The 14,558-nt window shown below is 52.6% G+C and overlaps 1 protein-coding gene across 3 annotated transcripts; it reads right to left on the bottom strand.

Moving 5' to 3' along the window:
- Window positions 1–1,187: 1,187 nt before the first annotated feature.
- scamp4 (secretory carrier membrane protein 4) lies at window positions 1,188–14,319 on the bottom strand. 3 transcript variants are annotated; one of them, XM_069186071.1, is made up of 7 exons: window positions 14,032–14,317; window positions 10,792–10,875; window positions 10,453–10,581; window positions 9,856–10,012; window positions 3,570–3,671; window positions 2,165–2,282; window positions 1,188–1,467 (listed from the first exon to the last, which is right to left on the bottom strand). In XM_069186071.1, exons 2-7 carry the CDS (start codon window positions 10,796–10,798, stop codon window positions 1,288–1,290), a joined length of 693 nt encoding a protein of 230 aa, XP_069042172.1. In that variant the 5' UTR covers window positions 10,799–10,875; window positions 14,032–14,317; the 3' UTR covers window positions 1,188–1,287. The 3 variants fall into 3 exon arrangements, with proteins under 3 accessions (XP_069042172.1, XP_069042171.1, XP_015220735.1); XM_069186070.1 differs by having other exon boundaries at window positions 10,792–10,837; XM_015365249.2 differs by lacking the exon at window positions 3,570–3,671 and having other exon boundaries at window positions 10,792–10,837; window positions 14,032–14,319.
- Between the last annotated feature and the right edge of the window lie 239 nt (window positions 14,320–14,558).

Genomic DNA, 14,558 nt, shown 5'->3' with positions numbered 1-14,558 from the left:
CCACAAGCGCAGCCACTGCTGAGACAGGCCTGCAGCTTGTGCTGACAGATGAGATTGTGGTGTGCAGAGAGAGAGGGTTGATTGTTAAGGCTCAGCAAGCAGACCCACGTGGGGGGGTCTTGGAGTCTGAGACAGGGGAGCCCCCCTGACTCACACCCCTCAGACAGTCTTCCCCAGGCAGGGCGTGGGATTCATGGGTGTCCTCACCTGGCGCCTGGCGCGTGGAGTGAGGAGTGAGGAGTGAGGGACAGTGCAGAGAAAGTCCCAGGTATACAGACATCAGTCTGCCACTCCAGCTTTCACCAGCTGCGGGGACCTGCAGACTGTGCTGATGTTCTTTAACGCCACTTCTCTCCCGACAGGTTTCTCCAAATTAAGGCCACAAGCATGAACAATCCCGTGCCTGCTGGAGTTGGCTTATGTGCACTGTATCTGGGAAAACCTGGACTGGACCAACCACTATCAATGGAAGTGTAATTGACACTCCTACATTTTGCCCATGATGGCAACTGGTGGTGCTAAGTGTGAGAACCAGCCAGTGGTCCAGAGCAACTAGGGGTAAAAGTCTGAGTGGACCCCTGTGCTGTGCGGACCTGGGGAGTTGACATTCTTACAGCGGAGCCCAGCCTGTACTGGCAGAGCAGCGCTGCTGTAGGAGCAAACAGGGTAGCTCAGCCAGCAACAGGTGAGCTTGCAGTCTAACTGTTCTTTCATCGCCTCCTGCAGCAGCATCTGCGTCAGGCCCTGCGACGAATGACCTATCTCCCCCTTGGCTTCTGCAGAGCACAAACCTGATAATCAGTACAGGGCTGCTCATGTAACAAAATTCAGGAAAGAAATAACAAACTCATTACGCTACTTAATATGGAACACCACATCTAAAATGCTTGGGCCCTGAAAACTACCAAACCCAAAAGGACTGAAACCAGTCAGATCTAGTGCACAGAAGTCTGATCCACTCCAGGCTTTTTAGTGTTGTCAGTCACATTCTCAGTCCACAGCACCATAATCCACTCCAGGTTTTACAGTGGTGTCAATCACACTCCAAGGGCACAGCAGTCTGATGTGCTGTAGGACTCGTGTACTACACTGGTGAAGCAAAAAGGCAAATATTCTGGCACCTATGTAAACCTCAAGTCTGTCTAAGCACATTTACTCAAAATAAAGTCAGAAGCATGAAACATCCAGCTGCACCAAGTGTTGCTAATAAATGAGAGCCCTGCAGCACATCTGTATAACCAGGCAGCAGAAGCCCTGTCTGCTGCCTCCTGGTGGCCACTTAGTGGATCACCATTGGCTGTTGTCAGGGTAGCTGGGCACGGTGGGGTATTCTGGCAGGCTGGGGCCGCTGCCCGAAATGGCGTGGAATCCTGCGTCGCGCACAGGGGCGTTCTTCCACGCCCCACTGCTCCACTCCTCCTGCGCTCGCTGCAAGCTGCCCCCTCCTCCGCGGTACAGCCGGTGTACCTGCAGCCAGAGAGAGAGCAGCTAACTGACGAGTCTACACTCAAGAAGTAACCAATTAACACTCGAGAATGAACCAATGAATACTCCAGAATTAACCAATTAACACTCAGTAATTAAACATTTTAATACTCAATAATTAACCAATTAACACTATTAATTAATCAAACAATAACAATCAAGTAAACACTCTAATTCCCAATGAAACACTCAATAATTAACCAAGTGCTGATCGGGTGGCCCGTGTGCTGCCTGGAGTTTCTGTCACAGTCAGTGAACATACGACTCTGGCCAGGCGCAGGGGGAGTCCCACAGTGACTACAGCAGGCCTGCGGAGCATTCTCAGCACAAATCCGACTTGGACAAGAGCCCCAACACGAGCTGCGCTCCTGCTCACAGAGCAGGACAAAGATTTCCAGCTTTTTCCCCCACTGTTGCCTTCATTTGACGTCACTTTCATATTCTGTGTTTCTGAATGCTCTCTTCGGTGCCTGGTGTTGAATTAAAACAAAGCCCTAATTCCCCATTATCTCCAAGGATACACTCAGTGACGCCTGTTTCACTCTTCTCTCTTAGTTCCGAGCATTACACAAGGATACACCCCTCCTGCAGGCAGCTGTGTTTAATACCTAGAAACCAGCACAAGAGTCCTTGACTGGGGACCCAGAGGTGATGCCGTCGCTCACAGGACTGCACTCACCCGGATCAGAGCCACACTCATCAGCAACGCCACCACAGTGAAGAGGATCGCCGACATCAGCATCACCACGGCCGAGCCGACGTTTGAGCTGAAAAACAGCACTGCTGACAGCCAGCCACTACAGGGAGAGACAGAGTCGATAAGGAGCAGTGTTCATTTAGTCACCAGTTTTTGATTTAGTCATAGTCTTAGTCAAGTCTAGTAGTCCTAGTCACCTTGGATTCACTCATTTTTAATTTAGTCCCATCGACTACATTTATCTCATAAATGTAATTTATCTGACCATAATTAATCTTACTTTAGTTGACTAAAACAGAATTAGTTCAGGTGGGGAGCTGCATCAGCATGCGTAGGCTGCAAAGGAACAAGTAATGGGTTTATTCCCTGCAGAAGAAAGAAAACCTTGAAGCTGAAACCTTGTGTTTTCTTTCTTCACGAAAAAGATAATTAGTTTTAGTCACACTTTAACCAAGCAGTTTAATTTACTGGTATAATAAAATGTATTTCTAATAAAATATTTAACACATCTGATAAGACTCTGAAAAAAGCACAGGTCTTTGCTGCATAATCTAAAGTGTATCAATCCCCAGAAAGGTCAAATATCAAATACAAAACATATGAGTGCAATAAAGGGTTTATAATAAAATATTATTATACAGAGACATCATATGAATCCAGTGTTAATTTAGTCAAGAAAAAGTATGAGGAAAATGTTTGTCAAGGTGGAGAGGGGGAGTTTGGAGGAGAGGGGTATGGAGGGAGGAGTGGGGGGTTTGGAGGAGAGGGGTATGGAGGGAGGAGAGGGGGGTTTGGAGGAGAGGGGGTATAGAGGGAGGAGAGGGGGAGTTTGGAGGAGAGGGGGTACAGAGGGAGGAGAGGGGGGTTTGGAGGAGAGGGGGAGTTTGGAGGAGAGGGGGTATAGAGGGAGGAGAGGGGGAGTTTGGAGGAGAGTGGTATGGAGGGAGGAGAGGGGGTATAGAAGGAGGAGAGGGGGAGTTTGGAGGAGAGGGGTATGGAGGGAGGAGAGGGGGTATAGAAGGAGGAGAGGGGGAGTTTGGAGGAGAGGGGGAGTTTGGAGGAGAGGGGTATGGAGGGAGGAGAGGGGGAGTTTGGAGGAGAGGGGGTATAGAGGGAGGAGAGGGGGAGTTTGGAGGAGAGGGGGTATAGAGGGAGGAGAGGGGGAGTTTGGAGGAGAGGGGGGTTTGGAGGAGAGGGGGTATAGAGGGAGGAGAGGGGGAGTTTGGAGGAAAGGGGGGTTTGGAGGGGAGGGGGAAGAGGATAATGGGGGGTGGGCTGTAAGAGAGGAAGCCCAAGTGTTGGAGAGAGGAGGGCAGGGGAGTGAAACAGGGGTGTGTAGCCAGTTTTTCATTTTGCCCCCTGTAACCTGACAGACACGCGCACTCACCAGGCACCCCAGCCCGAGATGCCAATGGCCTGGATGACAGTGAGGATAAACTGCGCCGCAAACACAAAGAAGAAGGCCATGAAGTTGAAGGAGCTGTCAGCCCTGAGAGAGGAGAGAGGAGGGTCAGACTCACTCCTGCAGTTTGCAGGCCTGTGAGCAGGTGGGTCAAGTGTGTCAGGAGTGTGTGAGGGGGTGTGTCTGGAGTGTGCAAGGGTGTCAAGAGGGTGTGAGCGTGTCAGGAGTGTGAGAGGGAGTGCATGAGTGTGTGGGTGTGTGAGCAGTGTGTGAGGGAGTGTGTGAGTGCGCAAGGAGTGTGTGAGGGGGTGTGTCAGGAGTGCATGAGGGGGTGTGTGGGTGTGTGAGGGGGTGTGTGAGGAGTGTGTGAGGGGGTGTGTGAGGAGTGTGTGTTAGGGTGTGCGTGAGGGGGGGTGTGAGGAGTGCGCGAGGGGGGGTGTGAGGAGTGTGTGAGAAGTGTGTGAGGGGGTGTGTGAGGGGGTGTGTGGGGGGGTGTGTGAGGGGTGTGTGAGGGGGTGCGTGTGGAGTGTGTGAGGGGTGTGTGAGGGGTGTGTGAGGGGGTGCGTGAAGGGTGTGTGAGGGGGTGCGTGAGGAGTGCATGAGGGGTTGTGTGAGGGGGTGTGTGAGATTGTGTGTGAGGGGTGTGTGAGGGAGTGCGTGAGGAGTGTGTGAGGGGTTGTGTGAGGGGTTGTGTGAGGGGGTGCGTGAGGGGGTGCGTGAGGGGGTGCGTGAGGGGGTGCGTGAGGGGGTGTGTGAAGTGAGTGTGAGGTGCGTGAAGGGTTGTGTCAGGAGTGCATAAGGGGGTGTGAGGAGTGCGTGAGGGGTGCGTGAGGGGGTGCGTGAGGGGGTGCGTGAGGGGGTGCGTGAGGGGGTGCGTGAGGAGTGCGTGAGGGGGTGTGAGGAGTGCATGAGGGGTTGTGTGAGGGGGTGTGTGAGGGGGTGTGTGAGATTGTGTGTGAGGGGTGTGTGAGGAGTGCGTGAGGGGTGCGTGAGGGGGTGCGTGAGGGGGTGCGTGAGGGGGTGCGTGAGGAGTGCGTGAGGGGGTGTGAGGAGTGCATGAGGGGTTGTGTGAGGGGGTGTGTGAGGGGGTGTGTGAGATTGTGTGTGAGGGGTGTGTGAGGGAGTGCGTGAGGGAGTGTGTGAGGGAGTGTGTGAGGGGGTGCGTGAGGGGGTGCGTGAGGGGGTGCGTGAGGAGTGTGTGAGGGGGTGCGTGAGGGGTTGTGTGAGGGGGTGTGTGAGGGGGTGTGTGAGATTGTGTGTGAGGGGTGTGTGAGGGAGTGCGTGAGGGAGTGTGTGAGGGAGTGTGTGAGGGGGTGCGTGAGGGGGTGCGTGAGGGGGTGCGTGAGGAGTGTGTGAGGGGGTGCGTGAGGGGTTGTGTGAGGAGTGCGTGAGGGGGTGTGAGGGGGTGTGTGAGGGAGTGTGTGAGGGAGTGCGTGAGGGAGTGCGTAAGGGAGTGCGTAAGGGGTGTGTGGGGGGGTGCGTGAGGGGGTGTGTGAGGGGTGCGTGAGGGGTGCGTGAGGGGGTGTGAGGGGTGCATGAGGGGTTGTGTGAGGGGGTGTGTGAGGGGGTGTGTGAGATTGTGTGTGAGGGGTGTGTGAGGGAGTGTGTGAGGGAGTGTGTGAGGGGGTGCGTGAGGGGGTGCGTGAGGGGGTGCGTGAGGAGTGTGTGAGGGGGTGCGTGAGGGGGTGCGTGAGGGGGTGCGTGAGGAGTGTGTGAGGGGGTGCGTGAGGGGTTGTGTGAGGAGTGCGTGAGGGGGTGTGGGAGGAGTGCGTGAGGGGGTGTATGAGGAGTGTGTGAGGGAGTGTGTGAGGGAGTGCGTGAGGGAGTGCGTGAGGGAGTGTGTGAGGGAGTGTGTGAGGGGTGTGTGAGGGAGTGCGTGAGGGAGTGCGTGAGGGAGTGTGTGAGGGGTGTGTGAGGGGGTTTGAGGGGGTGCGTGAGGGAGTGCGTGAGGGGGTGCGTGAGGGGGTGCATGAGGGGTTGCGTGAGGGGTTGCGTGAGGAGTGCATGAGGGGGTGTGAAGAGTGTGTGAGGAGTGCGTGAGGAGGTGTGTGAGGAGTGCGTGAGGGGTGTGTGAGGGGTGTGTGAGGGGTGTGTGAGGGGTGTGTGAGGAGTGCGTGAGGGGGGGTGTGAGGGGGTGTGGGAGGAGTGCGTGAGGGGGTGTATGAGGAGTGCGTGAGGGGTGTGTGAGGAGTGCGTGAGGGGTGTGTGAGGGGGTGTGTGAGGGGGTGTGTGAGGGGTGTGTGAGGGGTGTGTGAGGAGTGTGTGAGGAGTGCGTGAGGAGTGCGTGAGGGGTGTGTGAGGGGTGCGTGAGGGGTGTGTGAGGGGTGCGTGAGGGGATGTGTGAGGGGTGCGTGAGGGGTGTGTGAGGGGTGTGTGAGGAGTGCTTGAGGGGTGTGTGAGGAGTGCGTGAGGGGGTGTGTGAGGAGTGCGTGAGGGGGTGTGTGAGGAGTGCGTGAGGGGGTGTGTGAGGAGTGCGTGAGGGGGTGTGTGAGGGGTGTGTGAGGAGTGCTTGAGGGGTGTGTGAGGAGTGCGTGAGGGGGTGTGTGAGGAGTGCGTGAGGGGGTGTGTGAGGAGTGCGTGAGGGGGTGTGTGAGGGGTGTGTGAGGAGTGCATGAGGGGTTGTGTGAGGGGGTGTGTGAGGGGGTGTGTGAGATTGTGTGTGAGGGGTGTGTGAGGGAGTGCGTGAGGAGTGTGTGAGGGGTTGTGTGAGGGGTTGTGTGAGGGGGTGCGTGAGGGGGTGCGTGAGGGGGTGCGTGAGGGGGTGTGTGAAGTGAGTGTGAGGTGCGTGAAGGGTTGTGTCAGGAGTGCATAAGGGGGTGTGAGGAGTGCGTGAGGGGTGTGTGAGGGGTGTGTGAGGAGTGCGTGAGGGGGTGCGTGAGGGGGTGTGTGAGGGAGTGCGTGAGGAGTGCGTGAGGAGTGCGTGAGGAGTGCGTGAGGAGTGCGTGAGGGGGTGTGTGAGGGGTGGGTGAGGGGGTGTGTGAGGAGTGCGTGAGGAGTGCGTGAGGAGTGCGTGAGGGGGTGTGTGAGGGGTGGGTGAGGGGGTGTGTGAGGAGTGCGTGAGGAGTGCGTGAGGAGTGCGTGAGGGGGTGTGTGAGGGGTGGGTGAGGGGGTGTGTGAGGGGTGTGTGAGGGAGTGCGTGAGGGGCTGCAAATAGAAAAAGAGGAGACTGTTCAAAGAGCAGGCACTCCAAAAACAGAAAGGCTCATTCTTAAAATACAGTGCCTAAGAATCAGACTCCGTTAGCAAGGATGATAATCCGCCAACATCAAGTCATCAGATCACTGATTCAGATAGCAACTTAGCTCTGTTACAAGCAGGGTTCTGCTTCCAAGGATAGCAGCATCTCGTCCAAAACAGAGACTCATCAGCCGCTAATGTTACAAGCTGAGGACAATTTGAATGATCCCGGTAAGTGGCTGACAACAATTAACCAAGGACTTCGAGACATTCTGAGGGGGCCGCATCAGGTCAGAAGAATCAATTTCCCAAGCGGGCACAGAACATTATCCGCGTGTTCTTATAGTCGGACTTTAACAAATGGGGAGACACTGGAGAGGCCATGGCTCATTTATTGGGTTAGCAAGGATGTTACCTTTTGCTTTTGTTGTCACCTTTTTGGTGAATGTGAGAGAAAATCAGCTCTTGCAAAAGACGGTGTCAAAGATTGGAAAACTATGTCAAGCGTCTTGAGATGAATGTTGAATGAAATTCTTGAACATAGAATGTTTTAATAAATGAAAAGAGCTGGACACAAGGCATCTCACTGGAGACACTGTAGACGCGCAAAATTAATGTTTAATATTAGCCGAGACAATGCACTGGTGGCTAGTGTTGTGATGTTTGGTAAGCCTAGTAATGGCCATGCAAAATATAGCATTCTGTGGTAGAATGGATAATAATAATTAATAATAATTGCTTTTCTGGACACTCCACTCAAACCACTTTACAGGTAATGGGGATCCCCTTCACCACCAGTGTGCAGCCCCACCTGCTCCCCACACACCAGCTCTCAGTGGGGGGGGGAGCAGAGTGATGAAGCCAGTTCAGTGATGGGGATTATTAGGAGGCCATGATGGGTAAAGGCCAGGGGGAAATTTGGCCAGGACACCGGGGTTACACCCCTACTCTTTTTGAGAAACGCCCTGGGATTTTTAATGACCACAGAGAGTCAGGACCTCGGTTTTACATCTCATCCGAAGGACGGTGCTTGTTTACAGTATAGTGTACCTGTCACTATACTGGGGCATTAGGACCCACATGGACCGCAGGGTGAGCGCCCCCTGCTGGCCCCACTAACACCTCTTCCAGCAGCAACCTTAGTTTTTCCCTGGAGTCTCACATCCAGGTACTGGCCAGGCTCACACCTGCTGGGCTTCAGTGGGTGTCTAGCTGTGAGTTGCAGAGTGATATGGCTACTGGCTATAGACTGCTTGAGCATGAAATGGCAATTTCCTGAAACTTATAGAGATAATTGGCCTTTCTGAGTAACTTTTAAAGAAACGCATGTTCACTACTTGGGTAAAGTTGGGGATTGATATTATGGACATGAGCGTTTGGCTGAAAATATAATGAATGACAGCGATTTCGACCAATTAGATCAGTTCTTTCGAAGTGGGCAGATTCAAAATGCAATTGCAATAGCCAATACATTTCAGTTTCCTCCAGGTCTTTAGATGAGTCAGGCTAGCATCTGTGGATATACAGTTGCTCTTACAGAGACTTCACGGAGGCTCCAAAGAAAAACATGGGATATATTCTTTTTTTGCTGGTTTTTGCTTTTGTGGTCATGTTTTGCTGGCTTATTGATTACTTATTGACACACGTATGCTAAAGTGCATCTTCTGATAAAAAAAGTTTTCTTGCAATTGATTGCCATGGTGCTTTTCAGTTCTGAAAACAGTTTTGTGATGCTCCAGTTTACTATTTTCCATTGATATAAGGTTTTCTGTAAAGGTTTTGTGGTGTTGTTTGTTAACACATCCCAATGCAAATAATACACTACCCTGGTCCCACAGCTCACTGAGGGGAGGGGCAGCACAATTGTGTTTCACCTAGAGAGGAAGAATGGCACGTGCCGGCCCTGGTGAGGAGTGTGTGGGTGTGTGAGGAGTGAGCGAGGGTGAGAGGGTGTGTGAGGAGTGAGCGAGGGTGAGAGGGTGTGTGAGGAGTGAGCGAGGGTGAGAGGGTGTGTGAGGAGTGAGCGAGGGCGTGTGCGTGTGTCAGGAGTGAGTGATGGTGAGACAGTGTGTCAGGAGTGCATGAGGGTGTGAGAGGGTGTGTCAGGAGTGAGTGAGGGTGTGTCAGGAGTGCATGAGGGTGTGTCAGGAGTGTGAGAGAGTAAGAGGGTGTGTCAGGAGTGAGCGAGGGTGAGAGGGTGTGTCAGGAGTGTGTCAGGAGGGTGAGAGGGTGTGTCAGAGTGAGCGAAGGTGAGGGTGAGAGGGTGTGTAAGGAGAGAGAGAGGGTGAGAGGGTGTGTCAGGAGTGCATAAGGAGGGTGAGAGGGTGTGTCAGGAGTGAATGAGGGTGTGTCAGGAGTGAGTGAGGGTAAGAGGGTGTGTCAGGAGTGTGTGAGGGTGTGAGAGGAGTGAGCGAGGGTAAGAGGGTGTGTCAGGAGTGTGTCAGGAGGGTGAGAGGGTGTGTCAGAGTGAGCGAAGGTGAGGGTGAGAGGGTGTGTAAGGAGAGAGAGAGGGTGAGAGGGTGTGTCAGGAGTGCATAAAGAGGGTGAGAGGGTGTGTCAGGAGTGCGTGAGGGTGTGTCAGGAGTGAGTGAGGGTGAGAGGGTGTGTCAGGAGTGCACGGAGGGGTGTCAGGAGTGTGTGAGGAGTGTGCGAAGGTTAGAGGGTGTGTGAGGAGTGAGCGAGGGTGAGAGGGTGTGTGAGGAGTGAGCGAGGGTGAGAGGGTGTGTCAGGAGTGTGTCAGGAGTTCGTGAGGGTGAGAGGGTGTGTCATGAGTGTGTGAGGGTGAAAGGGTGTGTCAGGAGTGAGTGAGGGTGAGAGGGTGTGTGAGGAGTGTGAGGGTGAGAGGGTGTGTGAGGAGTGAGCGAGGGTGAGAGGGTGTGTCAGGAGTGCATGAGGGTGTGAGAGGGTGTGTCAGGAGTGTGTGAGGGTGTGAGAGGGTGTGTCAGGAGTGCGTGAGGGTGTGAGAGGGTGTGTCAGGAGTGCGTGAGGGGGTGTCAGGAGTGTGTGAGGGTTAGAGGGTGTGTGAGGAGTGAGCAAGGGTGTGTCAGAAGTGCATCAGGAGTGCGTGAGGGTGTGAGGGGGTGTGCAGACTCACCGAAAGGCCTTGTACAGGGGGCGGAACCAGCACACATAGCTGCAGGGGCTGAAGAGCAGCAGCCAGACCAGCGACAGCCCAAAGTTGGCACCATTACCCCCTCCAGCCCACCAGGCCACACAGGCCACCACGTTCACCACCAGGGTGGCTGAGTACACTGGGGAGAGAGAAGGGCTTGTACACTGACACACACACTAGTATACTAACACACAACAATACACACACTGACATACAGCAATACACACACTGACACACACACTAGTACACTAACACAGCAATACACACACTGACACACACTACCACACTGACACACTAGTACACTGAGACTCACACACTAATACACTTACAAACACAGATACACAAATAAATAGGCACACTATTATATAGACACGTACACAGAAACACACACTAGTACACAGACACACCAGTACACAGACGCAGACAGAGACACGCACTATAACACTAATACACAGAAACAACCAACACCCACAAACACAAACAAGTACACAGACACACAAGTAGACTAAGACACACAGACAGACACACAGAGACTGCAGCACACTTGAAAATTGACACACTCCGTGAGCAGCGACTCACAGATCCAGAGGTAGTACACCCTGCGGACCAGCAGGTGGTGCTGTGCTGGAATCTCCTCCTCAATGTCCTGATAGAAACACGGCTTCAGGGGGATGAAGCGGGGCAGAGGAGGGAAATTGTTCGCCCGATCTGAAAGAGATGAATGAGAAGGATCACACTGAACCCCACGGCCCCAGCTGACACCCTGATTTCCCTGGGCACAACGAAGCCACAACACTTCCAGCACACAAAGCAGCAATCAAAAGGCATTAAAGAGTTGCCAAGAGCCACAAGCATAAAGGTGAGTTGCAAACTCTGCCTGTTAACTAAAGCTCATGAGCCTAATGATAGAGGACTCACCTGTCATGTTAGGCACCACAGTTTGTTTCTCCTCTCTCTGCTCCCACTGTGGAGTAACAGACACACAGCAATCCAGTAGTCAGACTGCAAATTGTATACAGCATCCTTCAACGGTAGAGTTCCTTACTCCCACCACTGTACTGTCAGTCCAGCACTACAATGCGATAGTCCTGTTACAATAGAGGCTACAGTCCCAGTACAGTAGGACAGTCCTGTTACAATAGGGGCTACAGTCCCAGTACAGTAGGACAGTCCTGTTACAATAGGGGCTACAGTCCCAGTACAGTAGGACAGTCCTGTTACAATGGGGCTACAGTCCCAGTACAGCAGAACAGTCCTGTTACAATAGGGGCTACAGTCCCAGTACAGTAGGACAGTCCTGTTACAATAGGGGCTACAGTCCCAGTACAGTAGGACAGTCCTGTTACAATGGGGCTACAGTCCCAGTACAGCAGAACAGTCCTGTTACAATAGGGGCTACAGTCCCGGCACAGTAGGACAGTCCTGTTACAATAGGGGCTACAGTCCCAGTACAGTAGGACAGTCCTGTTACAATAGGGGCTACAGTCCCAGTACAGTAGGACAGTCCTGTTACAATGGGGCTACAGTCCCAGTACAGCAGAACAGTCCTGTTACAATAGGGGCTACAGTCCCAGTACAGTAGGACAGTCCTGTTACAATAGAAGCTACAGTCCCAGTACAGCAGAACAGTCCTGTTACAATAGGGGCTACAGTCCCAGTACAGTAGGACAGTCCTGTTACAATAGGGGCTACAGTCCCAGTGCAGTAGGACAGTCCTGTTACAATAGGGGCTTCAGTCCCAGAACAGTAGGACAGTCCTGTTACAATAGGGGCTACAGTCCCAGTACAGTAGGACAGTCCTGTTACAATAGGGGCTACAGTCCCAGTACAGTAGGACAGTCCTGTTACAATAGGGGCTACAGTCCCAGTGCAGTAGGACAGTCCTGTTACAATAGGGGCTACAGTCCCAGTGCAGTAGGACAGTGACAGTCCTGTTACAATAGGGGCTACGGTCCCAGTGCAGCAGGACAGTCCTGTTACAACAGGGGCTACGGTCCCAGTACAGTAGGACAGTCCTGTTACAATAGGGGCTACAGTCCCAGTACAGTAGGACAGTCTGTTACACTAGGGGCTAAAGTCCCAGTGCAGTAGGACAGTCCCAGTCCAGTAAGACAGTCCTGTTACAATAGGGGCTACAGTCCCAGTACAGCAGAACAGTCCTGTTACAATAGGGGCTACAGTCCCAGTGCAGTAGGACAGTCCCAGTCCAGTAAGACAGTCCTGTTACAATAGGGGCTACAGTCCCAGTACAGCAGAACAGTCCTGTTACACTAGGGGCTACAGTCCCAGTGCAGTAGGACAGTCCCAGTCCAGTAAGACAGTCCTGTTACAATAGGGGCTACAGTCCCAGTACAGCAGAACAGTCCTGTTACACTAGGGGCTACAGTCCCGGCGCAGTAGGACAGTCCTGTTACAATAGGGGCTACAGTCCCGGCACAGTAGGACAGTCCTGTTACAATAGGGGCTACAGTCCCAGTACAGTAGGACAGTCCTGTTACAATAGGGGCTACAGTCCCGGCACAGTAGGACAGTCCTGTTACAATAGGGGCTACAGTCCCAGTACAGTAGGACAGTCCTGTTACAATAGGGGCTACAGTCCCAGTGCAGTAGGACAGTCCTGTTACAATAGGGGCTACAGTCCCAGTACAGTAGGACAGTCCTGTTACAATAGGGGATACAGTCCCAGTGCAGTAGGACAGTCCTGTTACAATAGGGGCTACGGTCCCAGTACAGTAGGACAGTCCTGTTACAATAGGGGCTACAGTCCCAGTGCAGTAGGACAGTCCTGTTACAACAGGGGCTACGGTCCCAGTACAGTAGGACAGTTCTGTTACAATAGGGGCTACAGTCCCGGTGCAGTAGGACAGTGACAGTCCTGTTACAATAGGGGCTACAGTCCCAGCACAGTAGGACAGTCCTGTTACAATAGGGGCTCCAGTCCCAGTGCAGTAGGACAGTCCTGTTACAATAAGGGCTACAGTCCCAGTACAGTAGGACAGTCCTGTTACAATAGGGGATACAGTCCCAGTGCAGTAGGACAGTCTGTTACACTAGGGGCTACAGTCCCAGTGCAGCAGAACAGTCTTGTTACAATAGGGGCTACAGTCCCAGTGCAGTAGGACAGTCCCAGTCCAGTAAGACAGTCCTGTTACAATAGGGGCTACAGTCCCAGTGCAGTAGGACAGTCCTGTTACAATAGGGGCTACAGTCCCAGCACAGTAGGACAGTCCTGTTACAATAGGGGATACAGTCCCAGCACAGTAGGACAGTCCTGTTACAATAGGGGATACAGTCCCAGTGCAGTAGGACAGTCTGTTACACTAGGTGCTACAGTCCCAGTACAGCAGAACAGTCCTGTTACAATAGGGGCTACAGTCCCAGAACAGTAGGACAGTCCTGTTACAATAGGGGCTACAGTCCCAGTACAGTAGGACAGTCCTGTTACAATAGGGGCTACAGTCCCAGAACAGTAGGACAGTCCTGTTACAATAGGGGATACAGTCCCAGTGCAGTAGGACAGTCTGTTACACTAGGTGCTACAGTCCCAGTACAGCAGAACAGTCCTGTTACAATAGGGGCTACAGTCCCAGAACAGTAGGACAGTCTGTTACAATAGGGGCTACAGTCCCAGTGCAGTAGGACAGTCCTGTTACAATAGGGGATACAGTCCCAGTGCAGTAGGACAGTCTGTTACACTAGGTGCTACAGTCCCAGTACAGTAGGACAGTCCTGTTACAATAGGGGCTACAGTCCCAGAACAGTAGGACAGTCCTGTTACAATAGGGTCTACAACAGGAATTAACAAGACTGCTGGTTCAATATGTGTTATAAAAGTTGTAAATTAAAAGATCATCGCAAACATAAGAGAACAAGGCTAGAAGCGCCAGTCATCTTTTAAGAAATTAATAAAAAATCAATACAGAAATATTATCCTATGAATTGTGGTCAGTACTGGCCGGGTTAGGTAGAGGTCCAGTACAGAGTCCAGTACAAATCGTTACGTACAGACAGCACGTACAGTATGTCACCATTACCCACTGTAAATAAATTCTGAGTTTAAAAAATACGAACCAGGTAAAGAGATCCATACAGAATGAAGAGCTATGAAATAGACTGGTGTTTCACAGGTAAATAACACACAAGACCGTGAAGACGTACCTCGTTTTACAGTGATCGCCGGCACCGCTGAGCTCAGTACAGTAACTGCTATGGTTCACACAATCTGTTAGTCTGTATAAAGTTTATTTTCTTCCAGCGGTTACTGATAAAACACAGGCTAACGGCGCAAGATCTGTGCAGCGCTCACCACATTAACGTAACAGCTTCGTGATAAATAACGTTATGGTGTTATTAATACCTTAAAACCGCTAAATACAGTTTTGGATGAGCACAGTCCAGCCCCGCGGAATCCAGGAAACTGGCGCGGTGAGCCCCGGGAGTTGTAGTCAAAGGTAGGGACGATGTGTGTGGAGAGTGATGCTGTGTGGGACTACAGGTCCCAGGGTGCAGTGAGAGAGGGCGAGTCCGGGGACGTGTGACTTTGGACAAGTGATTATCTTGCGATGAGTCTGGATTCGTTCCCGACAAACAAACCTAAACTGGCATAACCCGCGCAAGTTCCTGCTTTTAGCCTCTTTGCACCTGAAAAATGTGCTTTATCCAGTCACCCCTCAACTTGAAATGCA

This window comes from Lepisosteus oculatus, chromosome 29 (assembly GCF_040954835.1).
Source record: "Lepisosteus oculatus isolate fLepOcu1 chromosome 29, fLepOcu1.hap2, whole genome shotgun sequence".
NCBI classification, from domain to species: domain Eukaryota; kingdom Metazoa; phylum Chordata; class Actinopteri; order Semionotiformes; family Lepisosteidae; genus Lepisosteus; species Lepisosteus oculatus.
Note: the sequence above shows the minus strand (reverse complement) of the source record. Positions and strands in the feature narration are given on the sequence as shown.